Consider the following 23,811-nt stretch of genomic DNA (forward strand, 5'->3'; position numbering starts at 1 on the left):
CCCAAAAGCAGTATTTAGAAGGAAATTTTTATCACTAAACACCTGTATTTTAAAAAGAAGATAGGTCTCCAATCAAAGGCCTCAAAGAGCTGGGCACAGTAGCCTGTGACAACTACTTGGGAGGCTGAGGCGGGAGAATTTCCTGAGCCCAGGAGTTTAAGGCTATAGTGGTCCATGACTGTGCCTGTGAATAGCCACTGTACTCCAGCCTGGGCAACATAGCAAGACTATGTCTCTTTAAAAAAAAACAAACAGAAACAGACAGCCCCTTCTTTCTCACTAAAAAACAAAAACAAGAAAACCCTCAGCTTATAACTTAAGAAACTAGAAACGGAGAAAATTAAACTCCAAGTAAGCAGAAGAAAGGAAATAAAGATCAAAGGGAAATCAATAAACTAGGAAACAAAAGCAATAGAGAAAAATAAATGAAACTAAAAGCTGATTGTTTGAGAAGATCGATAAAATTTATAAAACTGCAGCCAGACTGATCAGGAAAAAGAAGACATAAATTACCAACATCAGGAGGTAAGAGAAGTGACATCAATATAGACTATACAGATATTGAAGAATAAGAGAATATTAGTACCTTTATACCAATAAAACAATTTTTATGAAATAGACAAATCCTCAAAAGACAAATTACCACAGTTCACCTGAGAATTAGATAAAATGAATAATCTCATAAATCTATATGTCTACTAAATTGTAGCTGAAAACCTCTCCACAAGAAAACTTGCATGGCTGGATTGCTTCACTGATTCATTTAAGAAGGAAATAATGCCAATTCCATAAAAAATTGAAGAAGAGGAAAAACTTTCCAACTCATTTTATAAGACCAGCAATACCCTGACACCATAACCAGAGACCTTAAAAGCAAAGAATTTCAGAACAATATTCCTCATGAACATTTATCTCAAAATTCTAAACATTAAAACTTTTAACAACATGGATAAATCTCAAAATAGTTATTCATTTAGCAAATTGAATCTAACAATATGTTGAAAGGCTAGTATATCATGAACAAGTAAAGTTTATCTCAGGTATAATTTACCATATTAACAGACTCAGACTAAGAAAAATCATATTATTATATCAATAAATGCAGAAAAAGAGCTTGACAAAATACAATATCTAGTCCTGACACCCCACACACCCCAAGAACGAAATCTTAACAAACTGGGAATTTGGAGAAAATTTTCTCCACTTGATGAAAGATATCTATGAAATACCTACAACTGACATCATGTTCAATGACAAAAGACTGAATGTTTCTTCTAAGATTAGGAACAAGGCAGAATGTCGTTCGGCACAATCATAATCCCATCAGGTTTTCTTGTGGAAATTGACACACTGATTCTAAAATTCATATAGAAATACAAAGGACCTAGAATAGAATAGCTAAATAACTGCAAAAAAGAACAGAGTTGGAGGGCTAATGTTACCTGATTGCAATTATAAAGCTATAGAATCAAAACAGTGATATTGATACAAAGATACAAAAACAAATCAGTAGAACATACTTGAATCCAGAAATAAATCCACATGTATAGCCAACTAATTATTGACAGAGATGCACAGTTAATACAGTAGAAAAACTGGAGCAATTGGCTATCCATATATAAAAAAAATTGAACTTGAAGCCCTACATCACTTCATATACAAAATTTAACTCAAAGTAGATCATAGGCCTAAATGCAAAACCTAAAACTATAAAACTTCTAAAAGGAAACAATGGAGAAATATTGTGACCTTTTTTTTAATTATTATTTTTATTTTTATTATACTTTAAGTTTTAGGGTACATGTGCACAACGTGCAAGTTTGTTACATATGTATACTTGTGCCATGTTGGTGTGCTGCACCCATCAACTCATCAGCACCCATCAACTCGTCATTTACATCAGGTATAACTCCCAATGCCATCCCTCCCCCCTGCCCCCTCCCCATAATAGGCCCCAGTGTGTGATGTTCCCCTTCCCGTGTCCAAGTGATCTCATTGTTCAATTCCCACCTATGAGTGAGAACATGCGATGTTTGGTTTTCTGTTCTTGTGATAGTTTGCTGAGAATGATGGTCTCCAGCTGCATCCATGTCCCTACAAAGGACACGAACTCATCCTTTTTTATGACTGCATAGTATTCCATGGTGTATATGTACCACATTTTCTTAATCCAGTCTGTCACTGATGGACATTTGGGTTGATTCCAAGTCTTTGCTATTGTGAATAGTGCCGCAATAAACATACGTGTGCATGTGCCTTTATAGCAGTATGATTTATAATCCTTTGGGTATATGCCCAGTAATGGGATGGCTGGGTCATATGGTATTTCTAGTTCTAGATCCTTGAGGAATCACCATACTGTTTTCCACAATGGTTGAACTAGTTTACAATCCCACCAACAGTGTAAAAGTGTTCGTATTTCTCCACATCCTCTCCAGCACCTGTTGTTTCCTGACTTTTTAATGATCGCCATTCTAACTGGTGTGAGATGGTATCTCATTGTGGTTTTGATTTGCATTTCTCTGATGGCCAGTGATGACGAGCATTTTTTCATGTGTCTGTTGACTGTATGAAGGTCTTCTTTTAAGAAATGTCTGTTCATATCCCTTGCCTACTTTTTGATGAGGTTGGTTGTTTTCTTCTTGCAAATTTGTTTGAGTTCTTTGTAGGTTCTGGATATTAGCCCTTTATCAGATGACTAGATAGCAAAAATTTTCTCCCATTCTGTAGGTTGCCTGTTTACTCTGATGGTAGTTTCTTTTGCTGTACAGAAGCTCTTTAGTTTAATTAGATCCCATTTGTCAATTTTGGCTTTTGCTGCCATTGCTTTTGGTGTTTTAGACATGAAGTCCTTGCCCATGCCTATGTCCTGGATGGTATTATCTAGGTTTTCTTCTAGGGTTTTTATGGTGTTAGGTCTAACATTTAAGTCTCTAATCCATCTTGAATTAATTTTCGTATAAGGAGTAAGGAAAGGATCCAGTTTCAGCTTTCTACTTATGACTAGCCAATTTTCCCAGCACCATTTATTAAATAGGGAATCCATTCCCCATTTCTTGTTTTTGTCAGGTTTGTCAAAGATCAGATGGCTGTAGATGTGTGGTATTATTTCTGAGGGCTCTGTTCTGTTCCATTGGTCTATATCTCTGTTTTGGTACCAGTACCATGCTGTTTTGGTTACTGTAACCTTGTAGTATAGTTTGAAGTCAGGTAGCGTGATGTCTCCAGCTTTGTTCTTTTAACTTAGGATTGTCTTGGCAATGCCGGCTCTTGTTTGGTTCCATATGAACTTTAAAGCAGTTTTTTCCAATTCTGTGAAGAAACTCATTGGTAGCTTGATGGGGATGGCATTGAATCTATAAATTACCTTGGGCAGTATGGCCATTTTCACAATATTGATTCTTCCTATCCACGAGCATGGTATGTTCTTCCATTTGTTTGTGTCCTCTTTCATTTCACCGAGCAGTGGTTTGTAGTTCTCCTTGAAGAGGTCCTTTACATCCCTTGTAAGTTGGATTCCTAGATATTTTATTCTCTTTGAAGCAATTGTGAATGGAAGTTCATTCATGATTTGGCTCTCTGTTTGTCTGTTACTGGTGTATAAGAATGCTTGTGATTTTTGCACGTTAATTTTGTATCCTGAGACTTTGCTGAAGTTGCTTATCAGCTTAAGGAGGTTTTGGGCTGAGACGATGGGGTTTTCTAAATATACAATCATGTCATCTGCAAGCAGGGACAATTTGACTTCTTCTTTTCCTAACTGAATACCCTTGATTTCTTTCTCTTCCCTGATTGCCCTAGCCAGAACTTCCAACACTATGTTGAATAGGAGTAGTGAGAGAGGGCATCCCTGTCTTGTGCCAGTTTTCAAAGGGAATGCTTCCAGTTTTTGCCCGTTCAGTATATTGGCTGTGGGTTTGTCATAAATAGCTCTTATTATTTTGAGATACATTCCATCAATACCGAATTTATTGAGAGTTTTTAGCATGAAGGGCTGTTGAATTTTGTCAAAGGCCTTTTCTGCATCTATTGAGATAATCATGTGGTTTTTGTCTTTGGTTCTGTTTATATGCTGGATTATGTTTATTGATTTGCATATGTTGAACCAGCCTTGCATCCCAGGGATGGAGCCCACTTGATCATGGTGGATAAGCTTTTTGATGTGCTGCTGGATTTGGTTTGCCAGTATTTTATTGAGGATTTTGCATCGATGTTCATCAGGGATATTTGTCTAAAATTCTCTTTTTTTGTTGTGTCTCTGTCAGGGTTTGGTATCAGGATGACGTTGGCCTCATAAAATGAGTTAGGGAGGATTCCCTCTTTTTCTATTGATTGGAATAGTTTCAGAAGGAATGGTACCAGCTCCTCCTTGTACCTCTGGTAGAATTCAACTGTGAATCCATCTGGTCCTCGACTTTTTTTGGTTGGTAGGCTATTAATTATTGCCTCAATTTCAGAGCCTGCTGTTGGTCTATTCAGGGATTCAACTTCTTCCTGGTTTAGTCTTGGGAGAGTGTAAGTGTCCAGGAAATTATCCATTTCTTCTAGATTTTCTAGTTTATTTGCGTAGAGGTGTTTATAGTATTCTCTGATGGTAGTTTGTATTTCTGTGGGGTCGGTGGTGATATCCCCTTTATCATTTTTTATTGTGTCTATTTGATTCTTTTCTCTTTCCTTCTTTATTAGTCTTGCTAGCGGTCTGTCAATTTTGTTGATCTTTTCAAAAAACCAACTCCTGGATTCACTGATTTTTTTTGGAGGGTTTTTTGTGTCTCTCCTTCAGTTCTGCTCTGATCTCAGTTATTTCTTGCCTTCTGCTAGCTTTTGAATGTGTTTGCTCTTGCTTCTCTAGTTCTGTTAAGTTTGATGTTAGAGTGTCAATTTTAGATCTTTCCAGCTTTCTCTTGTGGGCATTTAGTGCTATAAATTTCCCTCCACACACTGCTTTAAATGTGTCCCAGAGATTCTGGTATGTTGTGTCTTTGTTCTCATTGGTTTCAAAGAATATTTTTATTTCTGCCTTCATTTCATTATGTGCCCAGTAGTCATTCAGGAGCAGTTTCCAGTTTCCATGTAGTCGAGCGGTTTTGATTGAGTTTCTTAGTCCTGAGTTCTAGTTTGATTGCACTGTGGTCTGAGAGACAGTTTGTTATAATTTCTGTTGTTGTACATTTGCTGAGGAGTGAATAAAGCTGTATTTTTAATAAAGTTCTTTTAACCTAAGTGCTGAAAAAAATTTTAGGGGTCCTGAGCTTTTAAAAATAATCAGCCTGGCCACCTATAAAACATGGCCAATGAATCTCTTCTTTTTAGTTATTATTATACTTTAAGTTCTGGGATACATGTGCGAAACGTGCAGGTTTGTTACGTGGGTATAACGTGCCATGGGTGGTTTGGGACCCATCAACCTGTCATCTACATTAGGTTTTTCTCCTAATGCTATCCTTCCCCTAGCTCCCCATCCCCCGATAGGCCCACTGTGTGATGTTCCCCTCCCTGCGTCCACGTGTTCTCATTTTTCAACTTCCACTTATGGGTGAGAACATGCAGTATTTGGTTTTCTGTTCTTGTGCTAGTTTGCTGAGAATGATGGTTTCCAGCTTCCAGGACATAAACCATGTCCCTGCAAAGGACATGAACTCATCCTTTTTTAGGGCTGCATAGTATTCCATGGTGTATATGGCCAATGAATCTCTTAAGTGCTTATCAAGCATATTAGCAACTCCTCCCTTAGCCAAGCACCAGAACCTAATTGGAGAGAGGGGCAGAACCACAACTGAAAGTTTTTAAAGCAGAGATGGAATGAGGACAGACAGAAGCATGCCTTCTCTCCAATAAATAATCAGTTCCTAAGCTCTGTAGAGAGGACATATTGCTTTTAACAGTTTTAATCATTTACAAATTTAATCGCCTTTATAAAAATTATATACCCAAGCCCCACACACCCCAAGAAATTCTGATACAGTAAGTTTTGTGTGGCTTCATGTACCTATATTTTTTAAATTTATTTATTTTCAGAGTGGTAAAATAGATAAAATGTAAAAAGTACCATTTTAACTATGTTTAAATGTAGTGTACTAGCATTGAGTACGTTCATATTGTTTGTGCAACCATCACCACCATCCATCTTGAGAACTTTTTTCATTTTGCAGAACTGAAACTCTGCATCCATTAAACACTAACTCACCATCCCCCACTACCCAGCTCCTGGCAACCACCATTCTACTTTCTGTCTCTATGAATTTGCCTACTCTAAGTACCCCATTAGTGGAATCATACTTCGTTGTTTCACTTGGTATAATGTCTTCAAGGTTCATGTTTTAGCATGTGTCAGAATTTTCTACTTTTTAAAGGCTGAATAATATTCCATTATGTATACTACATTTTGTTTATCCAAGGAACACTTGGGTTCCTTCCACCCTTTGGCTATTGTGAATAATGCTACTGTGAGCATGTGTGTACAAATATCTGTTTGTGTACTTGCTTTCAATTCTTTTGGGTGAGTATCCAGAAATGTAAATGCTAGATTATATGCTAAGTCTTTTTAAAAATTTTTTGAGGAACTGCCATACTGTTTTCCATAGTGGCTGTACCATTTTACATTTCTACCAGTCACACACACGGTTCCAGTTTCTGTACATCCTTGTCAGCATTAGTTATTTTTGTTGTAGTCGTTGTTTTTGATAGCAGCTAATAGATATGAAGTTGTATCTTATGGTTTGAACTTGCATTTTCCTAATTAGTGAGTTTGAGCATCTTTTCATGTGTTTACTGGCTGTTTCTTTATCTTTTTTCAGAAATGTCTATTCAAGTCATTTTTTTCCCACAGGATTATATTTTGTTCATTTTTTAATCAGGTTTTTTTTTGTAGTTGTTTTTTATCTCCTCTCCCGTAATTCCACAGTGTCTGAGAAAGTAAAGTATGGTCACATACGAAAAAGAAAGACAAAAAACTTCTCCACCATTATTTTTATCTAGAACTTTTAAGAGACTATTTAATACTTGCGTAAGAATACAAGATAGACATCAATCATAAGATTCAATTGATAAAATGAGAGACAGCTAAGCATTCTAAAACCTCTGCTAAGTGGTTGGGTACTTTGATACCTATGTCCTCTTTGTGATAAGTTTTTCTGTCCTGTGTTTCCAGGGCTCTCCAATGTCAGATGTGGTCAGTAGGGAACTCCATGCCCAAGCTCAAGAACGACTGCAACACTACTTCATGGGCAGGGCCGTGGAAGAGCGAGCCCAGCAGCACAGAGAAGCTCTGATGGCACAGATCAGCACCAATGTTGAACAGCTAATGAGTATGTGCTCATTTTACTTTTGTTCTCTAAAAGGAACAACCTATGCAAGGTTTGTGACATCCAAAACCTTCAGAAGGAAACCATTAGTAAGCATCTTTAGCTCATCCCCTAACCTCAGGAAATTTTTACATAGATCAGACCAGCACATAATGTTTTCAAATGATGCAGATTTTATAACCTCCTTCTTATGTGTTTCCCCAAGCCTTGCCATCATTCATATGTGTCACCCCGAAGTTATTAATTTCAGATGCTGAGCCCTACTAGCCATCTTTTACTATGTAATCTGAAAAGCTTTTGGTCATATTTTATAAGTAGATGATGACAATAGTTACAGTGTCATTCTCTTGTAGCGCATTTTATAATTTTTTTTTATTTTTTTGAGACGGAGTCTTCCTCCGTTGCCAGGCTGGAGTGCAGTGGCGTGATCTTGGCTCACTGCAACCTCTGCCTCCCAGGTTTAAATGATTATCCTGCCTCAGCTGAGACTACAGGTAAGCACCACCATGCCCAGCTAATTTTTGTAGTTTTAGTAGACACAGAGTTTCACCATGTTGGCCAGGATGGTCTCGGTCTCTTGACCTTGTGACCTGCCTACCTCGGCCTCCCAAAGTGCTGCGATTATAGGCGTGAGCAACTGCGCCTGGCCTATAATTTTTAATGAAGTACTTTTACAAAAATTAATTCATCATAACCACTGACCCATTTAACGAGAGATCCCATCCATGAAGCCCCTGTGTTTCAGTCAGCCTCTTGGATTTCTTTAGTGTATGTGAACAGAAAGGACCAGTGTTTTCTTTAATGGCTACTATTTGGGAATTTTATATTTTGAAATTGGATAAATGGCTGAAACTGAGCCTCTCATCTATAGGACGAGGTTCTATTAAAGTTTCTGTTCTTTAAATAAACCATCTTGGCCAGGCGAGGTGGATCACGCCTCTAATCCCAGCACTTTGGGAGGCCGAAGTGGCGGATCACGAGGTCAGGAGTTTGAGACCAGCATAACCAACATGGTGAAACCCCATCTAAAAATATAAAAATTAGCTGGGCATGGTGGTGGGTGCCTGTAATCCCAGCTACTCGGGAGGCTGAGGCAGGAGAATTGCTTGAACCTGGGAGGTGGAGGTTGTAGTGAGCAGAGATCGTGCCACTGCACTCCAGCATAGGTGACAGAGTAAGACTCCGTCTCAAAAATAATAAAATAAATAAATAAATAAACCATCTTACAAAAATCTACATCTTTTTTTATTCCTTTAAACACAGAAATGGCCGGGCGCGGTGGCTCATGCCTGTAATCCCAACATTTTGGGAGGCCGAGGTAGGCAGATCATCTGAGGTTAGGAGTTCGAGACCAGCCTGACCGACATGGTGAAACCCCCATCTCTACTAAAAATACAAAATTAGCCAGACATGGTGGTGCACGCCTGTAATCCCAGCTACTCGGGAGGCTGAGGTAGGAGAATTACTTGAACCCAGGAGGCGGAGGTTGCAGTGAGCTGAGATCGCACCATTGCATTCTAGCCTGGGCAACAAGAGCAAAACTCCATCTCAAAAAAAACAGAAATGGGCCAAATATGTTGACTCATGACTGTAATCCCAACACTTGAAGCTGAGGCAGAAGGATTGCTTGAGTCCAGAAGTTTGAGACCAGCCTGGGCAGCATAGTGAGATCTCTACAAAAAAGAGAAAAAATATTAGCTGGGTGTGGTGGCATAGTCCCAGGTACTTAGGAAGCTGAGGTGGGAGAATCACTTGAGCCCAGGAGGATGAGGCTGCAGTGAACCGTGATCATGCTACTGCACTCCAGCTTAGGCAATAGAGCGAGACCCTGTCTCAAAAGTAATACATTCAGAGTTGGAATGCTGTTTCTGCCTGCAGGGTTACAGCTCTGTAGCTTCCAAGTTCCTACCTGCCTGGCATAGGACTCTTGTTCTCATCTATTTATTTTCTGTCCACTACAGAGGCACCAAGTCTAAAGGAGGCAGAAGGCAAAGAACCTGAGCTCTTCCTAAGTAGATCCAGGCCTGTGGCAGCCAAGGCCAAGCAGGCCCATCTCACAACCCTGAAGCACATACAAGCACCCTGGTGGAAGAAGCTTGGGGAAGAATCTGGAGATGAGATTGATGTTCCAAAGGATGAGCTTAGTGTAGAATTAGAAACTTTATTCATTGGTGGAACCAAACCACCTTAGTGAGTTACCCTAAGAATTGACACAAATCTCATATTTTAGGAGATTATATTGGTTCTACCTTTGGCATGCTAGTAGACTAGGGCCATCCTAACTTATTATTTTCCAGAGGTGACAAGACCTGAAGTAAGCAAAGAGTTATCTTCTACCTCTCTCTCAATTTTCTTTTTCTTTTCTCTGTATCCTCATCCTTGGCCACACACAGATTTGTGTGGCTTTTATTGTAGAACTAAACTTAGCATAGTGTTCTGTTGTTTACATGAAGTGTGTTTTTCTTTGGTTTCTGCTGTTTTCCAACTAAAGATTTTTTTCTAAATAAAGATTTTCAACAATTGATTTGAAAAATTTGTCAGGATTATTTCAACTTTCCACATTTGTTATCTGGAATTCCTATTTCCTATTAACATAGGAGGTGTGTGCAGAGTTTATTAATGTGAGGAAAAGAAATGCTCAATTGAAGAACATTTCCCTATTTTCTATAAAGCAGTGGTTGAACTCATTTTCTATTTTGTTATTTCTAAAAGGAACTACCTACCAAAAAAATGCATTCTTTCTATTAAACTATGAGAACTATATAATGTACAGTTTCCCTTTTTGTCTTTTCTCCTAGGAATCTCAGAGTTAAATATAATGTTTAATTTTTGTTATAATCCTAGGTACCTTTATGATTATTTGGTTCCAACCTAATACTTTTCAATTTCCATGTTTGCTTTAAATATGTTTTAATACCATAAAATTGAAGCCACTTCAGTTTGTGTTTGTAACAATATGGAATTTAAGTTAAAATCAGTTAACAAATCATAACTCCATATCATAAAGAATCTGGAAGATGCTTTTTGTAAAATGAGTGAAAATACCCGTATTTCTGGATATAAGATCAAATTGTATAATGTTGTACAATCTCTAATGTTAACTTTAGTAAAATTCTAGTCAAAATTCCTATATTTGTACTTATAATTGGAAAAGAAATGTAGAAAAATTATGTAAGAGTGTTGCTCCCAATTTAGCAGAGAAAATGCCAGATAATCTAGAACAATAATTTTTCTTGAGCCCATTACATAGCTGAGGACTCAAGCCAACCATGTAAACTGGGATAGGACTCTCTTTCTGTGAAATGAAGTATTTCATCTATAGCAGAGCACAAGAGAAAAGTGGCTAGGTAAGAAGAAATCAAATAAATTTGAATTATTTTATTATCAAAACCTGCTGTTGCATCCTCTGCACCTGTCACCTAGTAGGAGTTCACAAAAGTATTTTTAACATATTTATAATGGAAAATTTTAAGAACATGCAAAAGTAGAGAGAGTAGTATAACAAACTCACTTTTACCCATCATTCAGCTTCAACAATTGTCAAACCAAGACCAATCTGACTTTAATTCCTTATGTTGAACCAAATTCAAGACATCATGTCATTTTATCAGTAAATATTTCAGAGCATATCTCTAATAGGCCACAGTGTGTGATGTTCCCCTTCCCGAGTCCAAGTGATCTCATTTTTCAGTTCCCACCTATGAGTGAGAACATGTGGTGTTTGGTTTTCTGTTCTTGTGATAGTTTGCTGAAAATGATGGTCTCCAGCTGCATCCATGTCCCTACAAAGGACACAACTCATCCTTTTTTATGGCTGCATAGTATTCCATGGTGTATATGTGCCACATTTTCTCAATCCAGTCTGTCACTGATGGACATTTGGTTTGATTCCAAGTCTTTGCTATTGTGAATAGTGCAGCAATAAGCATACGTGTGCATGTGTCTTTATAGCAGCACGATTTATAATCCTTTGGGTATATACCCAGTAATGGGATGGCTGGGTCATATGGTATTTCTAGTTCTAGATCCTTGAGGAATCACCATACTGTTTTCCACAATGGTTGAACTAGTTTACAATCCCACCAACAGTGTAAAAGTGTTCGTATTTCTCCACATCCTCTCCAGCACCTGTTGTTTCCTGACTTTTTAATGATTGCCATTCTAACTGGTGTGAGATGGTATCTCATTGGGCAAGGAACTTCACATATAATACTGTGATCCCCTGCATCTCTCTAGATTGTTTTAAGAAACTTTACCATTTCATATGTCCTCCTTCCACTGATGAAGAAATCGGGCATTGAGACACAGGGATTTTGCTCCAGTTACTACAGCCAAATTAATGCTTGAGTGGAAAGACACTGAGTAAAGTGCTCAGAGGCGACCTAAGACAACATTCTAGGAGTCAGGGTGCTGACAATGGCAAACTCAGATTTTCCTTCTTTTTCTGACACATTCTTCAGCCAAAGCAACATGCCCAGAAAGTTTCTTTCTTTTCTTTTTCTCTTGTCTTGTGCTCTCTCTGCTAACTCTTTTCCCAGAAGTCCTTTTCTGCACCAAGGTTTGACAATCACTAGCCAAACAAAGCCTGCTTCTCCTTCTTTTCCTTCTCCCCAGTACCCCAAAGTTTTCATGGCAATGGCAAATTAGGGATTGCCTGTTGAAACCGAGAGAAAGATAGATGGGTTTTGTTTTTGTCTGAGGAGAGACTCCAGTTATGGAGATAACCAGAAACAGGGAAGAAGAAACAACAGGTGGCATACAGGTAAGGGGTGTTCTCTAACTATGAAGGCAAAGGGCACAGGATACTCAAGGCATCTGTGTGGGAGACTGCAAGTGTACAAAGAGATTGTGTGCATACGTGATAAGACTGGGCTATCATTTTTCTTCCTCTTGCTTTGTCTCATTCACTGTCCGTATTGCTGCTGGACAAAAATTACAGAACTAGGCCCCTAGGAATTTATGTTCGGATCCTTATGCCTTCTTCCTCAAGCAGAGAGGCTACTATCTATAAAGACTGCTATCCCATTTACCAGTCTCTCTCCCTTGCTCTCTCTCTTTGGATCTTAACCCTGAGCATCTGGAGATGGGTCTGAGCTCATTGTCCTGGTCTCTCTTGCATCTCCTTGCCTAAGCACTAAGATTGTACTGGCTGGCTGGTTCCATTCTTTTTCATTTTAGTTTGCTGTCATTGGTGGTTTGATAATAGTGAGATGAACACCAGAGCCTAGGGCTAGTGGGTGATAGGCTTCAGCCTTCTTTCTGACACCAGAAATTTGCAGCTTATAAGGACACTAATATCTCTCTGCACTCATTTCTAAACTGCAGACAGATAGTTGGTTACCCAACCTTTAAAACATCTAATGTGGAGATTGTTGCCTCTTTTAATTTTAGGGAAAGGATAGTCCTCAATCAATTTTGATTTCAAGAAGATAGTTCTTAAATATATAATGGAACTTAGTGGCAAAGTCCACTCTCTAGTTTAGTCCTTTGAGTAGACAGGGAAACTAACTGGACAGCAACTTTGCCTCCTCTGGAATCATTTTATAATTATGCATTTCAACTTTAGATAGTATCTATTGACTTTCTGCTATAGATAAGGAAATTAGCCTGCTCATGGCTTCTAACCTTCTTTCTCCCACCTTTAGATTTTTATTTTTTTTAGTTCTAATAACATTTATATTCTGTTCTATTACCTTAACTTCCATAATTATTCAGTCTCCATTTTACATTGAAATCGATTCGGTCCTCACTATCAGTCTTTTACCATTTCTTCTCAATTTCTAAATATTTTTATTCACTTCTTGGTTATCTGGATTTTGTGGCCAAAATTCTGTCAAGGAAGATTTATGAGTATTGTATTTCTTGAGTGTTCATATATTTAAGAATGGCTGTCTTTGAGCTTTACAGTTAAAAGGACAACTCGACTGGACATAGCATTTTAGGATCACACTTTAGGGTCATTATTTTCCTCAGAATGGTGTAGACATCACACCACTATTTTCTGCCACTGAAAGATGCTATGGAGAAATCTGCGTGTAACCCAGGGTAGTTTAATTTCTCTCTCTCTCTCTCTCTCTCTCTCTCTCTCTCTCTCTCTCTCTCTCCTTCCCTCCTGCCCGTCCCCTCTTTCCTATTCTTTCAGATTAAGGGATAGCATGCATAAAGTGCACTTATATGTAAAAATGACTCCTTCAAACTTAGCATCTTTTGGTTAAAAATTCATTATCAAATCTCTTTGAAGACTGGTAAATGCCTCATTATTTTCTTTAGGCTAAACAGTGTGCCAGCTTTTCTTTTTCTTTCTTTGTGAATGCCGTTTTCATCTTTCTTGGCTGCTGTCTGTAGATTCTCCAATATTTCTTTTTTTTTTTTTTTTCAGGCTTAATTCACTTTATTTTTCTTGTATAAAAACCCTATGTTGTAGCCACAGGTGGAGCCTGGGTCCACTGCACGGAGACTCTGCTGTGGGTCTTGACGAGGTGTTCAGTGAATTCCTGATAGGGAGACTTGGTAAATACAGTCTTCTTCCAGAGGTCAGGGGTCAGGTAGCTGTAGATCTTAAAGATGGCATCAAAGGTGGCCTTGGCGAAGTTGCCCAGGGTAGTAGTGCAGCTCCGGGCTGAGGTGTAGCAGTCATCGATACCAGCCATCATGAGCAGCTTCTCGGGCACAGGCGCTGAGACGACGCCAGTGCCCCTGGGTGCAGGGATGAGGCGCACCAGCACAGAGCCGCAGCGGCCTGTCACCTTGCAAGGGATGGTGTGGGGCTTGCCGATCTTGTTCCCCCAGTAGCCTCTGCACGGGGACAATGGAGAGCTTGGCCAGGATGATGGCCCCACGGATGGCGGTGGCCACCTCCTTGGAGCACTTAACACCCAGACCGACGTGGCCATCGTAGTCCCCCATAGCAACAAAAGCCTTGAACCTGGTGCACTGGCCAGCACGGGTCTGCTTCTGCAGCGGTATAATCTTCAAAACTTCGTCCTTGAGAGAGGCCCCCAGGAAAAAGTCAATGATCTCAGATTCCTTAATGGGCAGGGAGAAGAAAGAGATATTCTCAAGGGACTTGATCTCCATGTCCTTGACCAAGGGGCTCAGCTTGGTGACAGGCATCCACTCCTTATCCTCGGCCTTGCCTCCGTGAGCTCTGCGACCCAGGCCCCGGATGCCACTGCCGAAACCTCCACAGAAGCCACCGCTGTTCCCCATCCCAGGGCCACCAGGGCCTCTGGGCTCCCCCCTGCACCAGCGTCATTCGCCATTTGGTGTTTTCTTGGAGAAGAAGTCCAATAGTTCTTAATTTCAGTATAATTCCTCAAATATTTTTGAGCACTTATCATGTCCCAGTGACTGTGCCAGGTGCTGGGAACTCAAAGAAAGTAATGAAGGACTCTCAGGAAGCTCTTTGTCTAGAGGGAGAGAGAATGAGAGATAAGAGGGGATGATAATCACACAGCCTTGTTATTGGCATTAAAAACCAGTACCAAGGCTGGTTTGGAACAGAACAGAGAACCCAGAAGTAAATAGAACAATGGAACAGAACAGAGAATCCAGAAATAAATCCACACATTTACAACTGAACTCATTTTTTCTCAACTTTTATTTTAGATATTGGGGGTACATGTACAGGTTTTTTAGAAGGGTATATTGCACTCAGGTAATAAGCAATACCCAACAGGTAGATTTTTGACCCATGCCCTTCTTCCTCCCCTCTCTAGGAGTCTGCAGTGTCTACTGTTCCCATGTTTATGTCTATGGGTATTCAATGTGTAGCTCTGTTAAAAGAAAAACTTCAGCCAAATTATACTTAAATTAGTTTAATTGAGCAATGAACGATTCCTGAATCGGGCAGCCTCCTGAGCCAAAGTAGGCTCTGAGACTCAGGTGCAGCCCCATGGTAGAAGAAGATTTATTGACAGAAAAAGGAAAGTGATAACAGAAAATGGAAGAGAGGTACAGAAGCAACTAGATTGGTTACAGTTCGGCGTTTGCCTTATTTGAACACAGTTTGGACAGTTGACTACATTTGATTGGCCAAAACTCAGTGATTGGTACAAGTGTAGACTACCATCTGTTTACACCTCCACTTGTTATAGTTCACAATATACAGAGAAATCTTTAGGCTGAACTTAAAATATGTAAGGAGGCAGCTTTTGGCTAAACTTGATTTAATAGCTCCCACTTACAAGAACATGTGATATTTTGTTTTCTGTTCGTACGTTAATTCGCTTAGGATTATGGCCTCCAGCTTCATCCATGTTGCTGCAAAGGATATGATTTCATTCTTTTATGAACGCACATTTACCGCATTTTTGACAAAGGTGCCAAGAACATACATTGGGAAAAGAACAAACTCTTCAATAAATGGTACTGGGAAAACTGGATATTCATGTGCAGCATGAAACTAGGACCCTATCTTTTGCCACATACAAAAATCTAATCAAAAATCAAAATGGATTAAAGACTTCTTTTTTTTTTTTTTTTTTTTTTTTTTTGAGACAGTCTCACTCTGTTGCCCAGGCTGGAGTGCAGTTGGTGTGATTTTGGCTCATTGCAACCTCCACCTCCAGGGTTCAAGCTATTTTCCTGCCTCAGCCTCCTGAGTAACTGGGATTACAGGTGCCTGCCACCAAGCCCGATTAATTTTTGTATTTTTGGTAGAGATGGGGTTTCACCATGTTGGCCAGGCTAGTCTCAAACTCCTGACTTCAAGTGATCCGCCCACCTCAGCCTCCCAAAGAACTGGGATTACAGGTGTTAGCAACCGCACCTGGCTTAAAGACTCAATTCTAAGACATGAAACTACCAGAAGAAAACATTGGGGAAGCACTCCAGGACATTGGTCTAGGCAAAAATTTCATGAGTATAACCTCAAAAGTACAGGTAACCAAAGCAAAAATAGTTTTACCTTTTTTTTTTTTTGGAGGGGGGAGCGGGACAGAGTTTCACTCTTGTTGCTCAGGCTGGAGTGCAATGGCGTTATCTTGGCTCACCACAACCTCCGCCTCCCGGGTTTCAGCAATTCTCCTGCCTCAGCTTCTCGAGTAGCTGGGATTACAGGCATGTGCCACCACACCTGGCTAATTTTTTGTATTTTTAGTAGAGATGGGGTTTCTCCATTTTGGTCAGACTGGTCTCGAACTCCCGACCTCAGGTGATCCACTCTTCTCAGCCTCCCAATGTGCTGGAATTACAGGCGTGAGCCACCGCGCCCAGTCAGTTTTACTTTTTTTACCCAAGATGATGGATTACAGACTTTCAGTATGCCTCAGCCATTTGGAAATAGTAAAATAGTGCATAAAGAGAAACTCAGTGCCAGGTGCAGTGGCTCACACCTGTAATCCCAGCACCTTGGGAGGCTGAGGCGGGCAGATCACTTGAGGTCAGGAGTTTGAGACCAGCCTGGCCAACATGGTGAAACCCCGTCTCCATTAAAAACACAAAAATTAGCCAGGTGTGGTAGCACATGCCTGTAGTCCCAGCTACTGGGGAGGCTGAGGCAGGAGAATTGCCTGAACCTGGGAGGCGAAGGTTGCAATGAGCAGAGATCGTGCCACTGCAGTCCAGCCTGGGCGACAGAGCAAGACTCCATCTCAGAAGAAAAATAATAATAGTAGTAATAATAATAATAAACTCTGGGAAGAAAATGGATTCATCAGAATAGTGAAGGACACCCCAGACCCTGAGGAGGAGAAGATTAAGCAGCCCCCATGATGGCATTCAGCTGATAAAGTGAGTGAAGCCCAGTACATGCGCGAGGCAGCCAATCCCAATCTCCCTCTATTTCTTACCTTTCTGCTAGTGATCTGTGCAACCCAGGTCAAGAGAGAGCACCCTGTTTCCTCCAAGCTCAAGAGTGAGCTTGGAGAGAGGCTGAGAGATAGAGAGAGGGAAAGACACTGGAAAAAGCTGCAGACATTTTCCCAGACCTAGGACTGAAAGGAAGACGCCATTTTAATCTGGGCTCATACAAAGTCGTTGGCGACCTGGCAACAGCAGCCACTGCAGACATTTTAGTCTCAGGCTAGAGAGATTGCTCTGGAGTAGGGGAAAGACCCCCACAATTACAGCTATGCTTGCTCTGGAGTAGGGGAAGAAACCCCACAGCCAGAATTGAGCAGTGAGTGTGGGAGCACCCCAGCAGTAAGTACTGAAATTAGGTTCTCTTCCATTGCAGGACTGGAGTGGGAGGAGAATTGCTGAAGCGAAGGTTTCTCCTGGGTAGGATGACTTGCAGCCAGGGATAGATTTGTGACCTGGAACCAGTATATGTATGTCATTACTGAGTGCCTTAGTATGCTCCCTTGGTCAGTTTGGGAGAAAGTGCCCCACGTATTCCAAGGGGAGAGAGGGAGGTGGACCCCTACTCGCCTGGACATCCAACTCTTGGGATGGACCACCCTTCAGGGAGGGGAAAATGCAGCCCACCAAAGCCTCCCTTGGATTAAAGGAAATGAAAGTGCGGTGTCAGCCACTGAAGGGGGCAACAGCAAAGCTCTTGGAGACTTGGAGAAGGGGTTATCTCTTGCACCCTGCCCCCATCACCAGTGCACTGCTACAGATGTGGCAGCAACTCTTTCTATTGCGGCCCGGGGAGCATGGGCTGAAAGAGGTACTTCTCAGGCTTCTCCAGGGGCTCTACTCCCATCAAAGACCAGTTACACTGGGGAAGGACGTTTTTCACCCTTTTCTGTTTCCTCTGTCCCACCAAGGGTGAGCATGCAGAGTAAGAACCTCTTGGTGGCTTTTACTCTCAAGTACTATCTATTGGTCTGCAGCTTGAATTATACCACCAAACAAAAATACATTGCTACATCAAGCGACATTTGAGAAAGTCACTGTAAAAATCTGTCTGCAACCAAGGAAACTATACAGAGCCCTGACCCTTTGAAAGCATCCAGAAATGAAGCCTGTCATATACAACATATACCACAGTCATACCTTCAAAGGAAAAAAAGAATAAAAAATTAAAAAGCCTCACCTCATCAAAAAGCTTCAGCTTCACTCACTTTATCAGCTGAAGCCATCATAGGGGCTGCTTAACCACTTTCTCCTCAGGGCCTAGGGTGTCCTTCACTTTACTGATGAATTCCCATTTTTCTCCCAGAGTTTATCTTTATGCACTATTTTGCTATTTCCAAGTGGCTGAGGCACCCTAAAAGCCTCTAATCCACCATCTTGGGTAAAAAAAGTAAAACTATTTTTGCTTTGGCTGCCTGTCTTACTCAACAAAGGAGAAATAGAATCCTTCCCAGACAAGTAATTGCTAAGTGAATTTATCACCACCCTATAAGAGATGCTTAAGGAAGTTCTAAACATGAAAATGAAAGAATGATACTCACTACCATAAGAACACACATAGGCACATAGCCCATGGATCCGGGACCCATGTATAAAGCAACTACATAAGCAAAACTACAAATCAAGTAAATAACAGCAGTATGACAAACAAAATCTCACATATTAATATTAACTCTGAATGTAAACAACTTAAATGCTCCACTTAAAAGACACAGAGTGTGAAACTGAATTTAGAAAAACGCCCGTCTTTCTGCTGCCTGATTCGTGTCACATGTATTGATACCCACAGGGTCAAAGTAAAGGGAGGGAAAAAGATCTATCACACAAATGAAAAACAAAAAGGAGCAGGGGTTACTATTCTTGTGTCAGATAAAACAGACTTTAAAACAACCGTTAAAAAAGAATAAAAAAGGGCATTACATAATGATAAAGGGTTCAATTCAACAAGATTTAGCTATCCTAAATATGTATGCACCCAACACTGAAGCACCCAGCTTTATGAAATAAGTACTTTTAGACTTCCAAAAAGACTTAGACACTCACACAATAATACTGGGGTATCCCACTGACAGAAGCAAATGAAAATAGAGACACAACACTACAAAACCTCTGAGATGTGGCAAAAGCAGTGTTAAGAGGAAAGTTTATAGTGCTAAAAACCAACATCAAGATAGAAAGATCTCAAATTAACAATCTAACATCACACCTAAAGGAACTAGAAAAACAAGAATAAACTAATCCCAAAGGTGGCAAAAGAAAGTAAATAACTAAACTCAGAGCAGAATTAATGCAATTAAGACCAAAAAACCATAGAAAGGATCAATGAAACAAAAAGTTGGCTTTTTAAAGAATAAACAAGATTGAAAGACTGCTTTAGATTAACAAAGAAAAAAGAGAGAAGATCCAAATAAAATCAGAAATGACAAAGGTGACATTATAACCAATCCCACCGAAATGCAAAAGATCCTCTGCAACTATCATGAACACATCTATGTGCACAAGCTAGAAAATCTAAAGGGAAAGAATAAATACCTGCAAACACACAATCTCCCAAGAATAAATCAGGAAGAAATCAAAACCTTGAACATACATATAATAAGCTCCAAAGTCAAATCAGTAAGAAAAAAACCTACCAACCAAAAAAAAACCCTGAACCAGATGAATTCACAGCAAAATTCCACCAAATGTACAAAGAAGAGCTGGTATCAATCTTACTGAAAATATTCCAAAAAACTGAGGAGAAAGGATCCCTCCCCAACTCATTCTACAAACCAGTATCATGCTGATATAAAAATCTGGCAATGTCACAACAAAAAAAGAAAACTACAGGTCAATATTCTTAATGAACATAAACACAAAATTCCTCAACAAAATACTAGCAAATTGAATCCAGCAGCACAGCAGAAAGTTAATTCGCTGCAATCCAAATGGGTTTTATTTCTGGGATGCAAGGTTAGTTCAGTGTATGCAAATCAATAAATGTGACCCACCGCATAAACAGAATTAAAAACGAAAACCATGTGATTATTTCAATCGATGCAGAAAATGCATCTGATAAAATCCAACATCTCTTCATGATAAACACACTCAACAAACTAAGCATAGAAGGGACACACCTCAAAATAATAAGAGCCATCTACTAAAAACCCATAACTGACATCATACTGAAGGAGCAAAAGCTGGAAGTATTTTCCCTAAGAACCAGAACAAGACAAAGATGTTTACTCTCACCACCTGTATTCAACATAGAGCTGGAAGTCCTAGCCAGAGCAATCAGGCAAGAGAAAGAAAAGGCATCCTGATAGGAAAAGAGGAAGTCAAATTATCTCTCTTTTCTAACAATATGATTCTATACCTGGAAAACCCTAAAGACTCTGCAAAAGACCCCTAGACCTGATGAACGACTTCAGTAGAGTTTCAGGACACAAAATCAACATACAAAAATCGGTAGCATTTCTACACACTGATAACGCGCAAGCTCAGAGCCAAATAAAGAACACAATCTTGCTTACAATATCTACAAAAAATAAAATAAAATTTCTAGGAATACATCTGACCAAGGAGGTGAAATATTTTTATAAGGAGAACTACAAAACACTGCTGAAAGAAATCATAGACAACACAAAGAAATGGAAAAACATTCCTTGCTCATGGACTGGAAGAATCAATTTCATTAACATTTTCATAATGCCCAGACCAACCCACAGATTCAATGCTATTTCTAACAAATTACCAAGGCCATTTTTCACAGAACTGGAAAAAAGCTGTTATGAAATTCATATGCAACCAAAAAAGAGCCCAAATAGCCAAAGCAATTTTGAGCACAAAGAACAAAGTCAGAGGTATCACATTACCCAACTTCAAATGATACTACAAAACTAGAGTAATCAAAACAATGGTATTGGTACAAAAACAGACACAGAGACCAATGGAACAGAATAGAGAATGGAAAAAAAAACCTTAGACAAGTTTATATTTTAACTGTTTATTTGAGCAAAGAAAAACAAAACAGCAAAACAAAACGAAGGAAAGCAAAATAAAACAAGAATGATCTGTGAATCTGACAGCCCTCCAAGCCGGAGTGGATTGAGAGAATGCCCACCAATAACATTATCTGAAATGAGTTATAGGAAATGAAAGTGCAATGCAGAGACAACTTATTTCGTTCAACTTAACTGGCTAATTGGTTACAGAACTTCTTGCCATCAACTAAAGCTCAGCTGCTATAGTTAAACTCCATATTGGTTTGGCGTGTTAGACTTAGTGTAGGACCCTAGTCCGAATCAGTGGTCTCCTATAAATTTTATTTAACAGAAGACATGACGACCTAATGTAATGTGCTATCTTGGATGAGATTCTACAACAGAAAAAAAAAGACCGTAGGTAAAAACTAAGGAAATCTGAATAACGTATGGACGTTGGTTAAATTTAAAAGTTATATAAGCTTATGATTAAATACATCATACTTAAAACAAAGTAATATGTTTACTGCATCTGTATGGGGGAAATTGTGTGTGTGTGTGTGTATGTGTGTGTGTGTGTGTGTTCCTGCACATCTCTCCACATTCAATGAAGGCATATTGATAGCTTGAAATTAGACATGGTGAGATGGTGGGAATGGTAATATCACAGAAATAAGTAAATACTACAAGTCCAAAATTTTTCCCTGCAGTAACACTTCTGGTTGCTAAACATTTACCAGCATATCACTAGAATATAACCCATCTAAATAAAAGTTCTTTGGGTTCCTCATTAATAGTTAAGTGCTTGAGAGCTGCCAATCAAAGATAATCATTTCAGCATTAGTCTTTTATAACTGGTCCCCTGTCGAGCCTATTGAGAATGTAATAACATGTTATTTATAGATCCTTCATCAAATCATCCTACCTGACCCTTCCCAGGAACCTAATGATAAGAATAACAATACTACTACTAATAAATAACTTTTAACATTTGTTGTGTGGTATGTACCAGATTCTGTGCTAAGAATTTTACGGTCATTATCTTATTTAATCCTCACAACCCTATTAAATAGGAACATTGATAGTTTCCATTTTACAGATGTGAAAAATGAGATGAGAAACATAAAATAGTCCAAGGTTAAGCTCATTTTATATAACTCTAAAATGATCTGCTTATTCATTTCATTTAATCATTCATTCACTCACCCACTCTTTTGGTGCTTGGGATATGTGTAGGCATTTAATTCTTTGTATGCAAATGGTCCATCCACTTTATGGAGGCCCTCTTGAGGGTAGAATGGTGCCCTATAACTTTTTCTAGTCCTCTTATTATGTACTCTGAGATGCTCAATTAGCTAAATGACTGAGCTCTCAGTGTTTGACCAAGAATCTATTATATCAGAGATATTAAACTCTAAAACACATCTATTCATTCAATGAGCATCTATAAGCATTTATAAGGTAAAAGACACTGTAATAAATGCAGAAAACAGGTAAGAGTCAGCTAGTGGAGGTTTCATCTCAGTAAAAGAGAGAAACATTTAAAAAATAAATGTGTGTATGATGACTATTGTTTTGCAGGTAGGGATTTGTGTGTGAGAGTCAATAACTTAGTTCTGGAGATGTTCAGAGGAAACACCTAAGACAATGAACTGAAGGATGAACTGACAGTTGAAGGAGTAGAAGGGAAATGTTCCAGGCAGAGTCAAATGAAAAAGTATTGTATCTGTTAAACCAGTTTATAATTTAGGAAGCACCCAGTAACTGTTTGTTAAGCGTGGATTTGTCTAGCACATGTGCAAAAGTGTACTTGCCCTGCCATTCAGATATCCAAACAATTTTAAGTACTCTGAATTTTCATATAATATGCTCACAAGAATAAACAATAAGCAGAATAGAAATATGAATCAAAATAAGTTAAATGAATTAATATGGAATGAATAAATCGGTTTCACAGAATGCCCATATATGACTTAGAGAAGACAAGAGAGTTGAGGCAAGGTCCTCGATGGCCATCTCTAGAATATGCGTCCCTCAGTGCCACACAGGCATAAAAACAAAGTCATATATCTTTTTTTTTTTTTTTTTTTTTTTTTTTTGAGACGGAGTCTCGCTCTGTCGCCCAGCCCAGGCTGGAGTGGAGTGGCGCGATCTCAGCTCACGGCAAGCTCCGCCTCCCGGGTTCACGCCATTCTCCTGCCTCAGCCTCCCGAGTAGCTGGGACTACAGGCGCCCACAACCGCGCCCGGCTAATTTTTTGTAATTTTTAGTAGAGACGGGGTTTCACCGTGGTCTCGATCTCCTGACCTTGTGATCCGCCCGCCTTGGCCTCCCAAAGTGCTGGGATTACAGGCGTGAGCCACCGCACCCGGCCACAAAGTCATATATCTTAATGGAAAATAATTTTCCAGGGTTAGGAGAAAACACCTGTTTCCTACAAAACTTTTATGAGACATCTCATTACTAAATCTATGAATTATGCAGCCCTCATTTATATTAATCAGCCTGTATTTCTTGTGCCTGTCAGCTGAATTAAAATCTGTTTGAAGGAGAGGACTGAGAAGATTGGTTATCTGGAAGGTAGAGAAGAACAGGGCAGGAGGCAGAGGTTCAGGCTGAATTCCCTTCTGGGGTCAAAAGCGGGTCTGTAAACTGCTGGTTATACAAAACCTGTTGACAACTTGGTTTTGACTCTAGGTTGAATACAGTTTCCTAAACAATATGGTTAGGACTCTAAAGTAGTA

The 23,811-nt window shown here is 39.5% G+C and overlaps 1 protein-coding gene and 1 pseudogene across 1 annotated transcript in view; one reads left to right on the forward strand and one right to left on the reverse strand.

The window, feature by feature from the left end:
* LOC105470299 (IQ motif containing B1) overlaps nt 1-9,828 on the forward strand; it is a 74,388-nt gene extending 64,560 nt beyond the window's left edge. The window contains exons 14-15 of the mRNA XM_011722140.2: nt 7,151-7,307; nt 9,266-9,828. Coding sequence (XP_011720442.1) covers nt 7,151-7,307; nt 9,266-9,495 — 387 coding nt within the window. The 3' untranslated portion in view covers nt 9,496-9,828. The remainder of the gene's footprint in view (nt 1-7,150; nt 7,308-9,265) is intronic.
* Nucleotides 9,829-13,717: 3,889 nt separating this feature from the next.
* On the reverse strand, nt 13,718-14,566 carry LOC105470300 (small ribosomal subunit protein uS5 pseudogene; annotated as a pseudogene).
* Nucleotides 14,567-23,811: the final 9,245 nt, after the last annotated feature.

This window comes from Macaca nemestrina, chromosome 2, assembly GCF_043159975.1.
Source record: "Macaca nemestrina isolate mMacNem1 chromosome 2, mMacNem.hap1, whole genome shotgun sequence".
Lineage (NCBI taxonomy): Eukaryota > Metazoa > Chordata > Mammalia > Primates > Cercopithecidae > Macaca > Macaca nemestrina.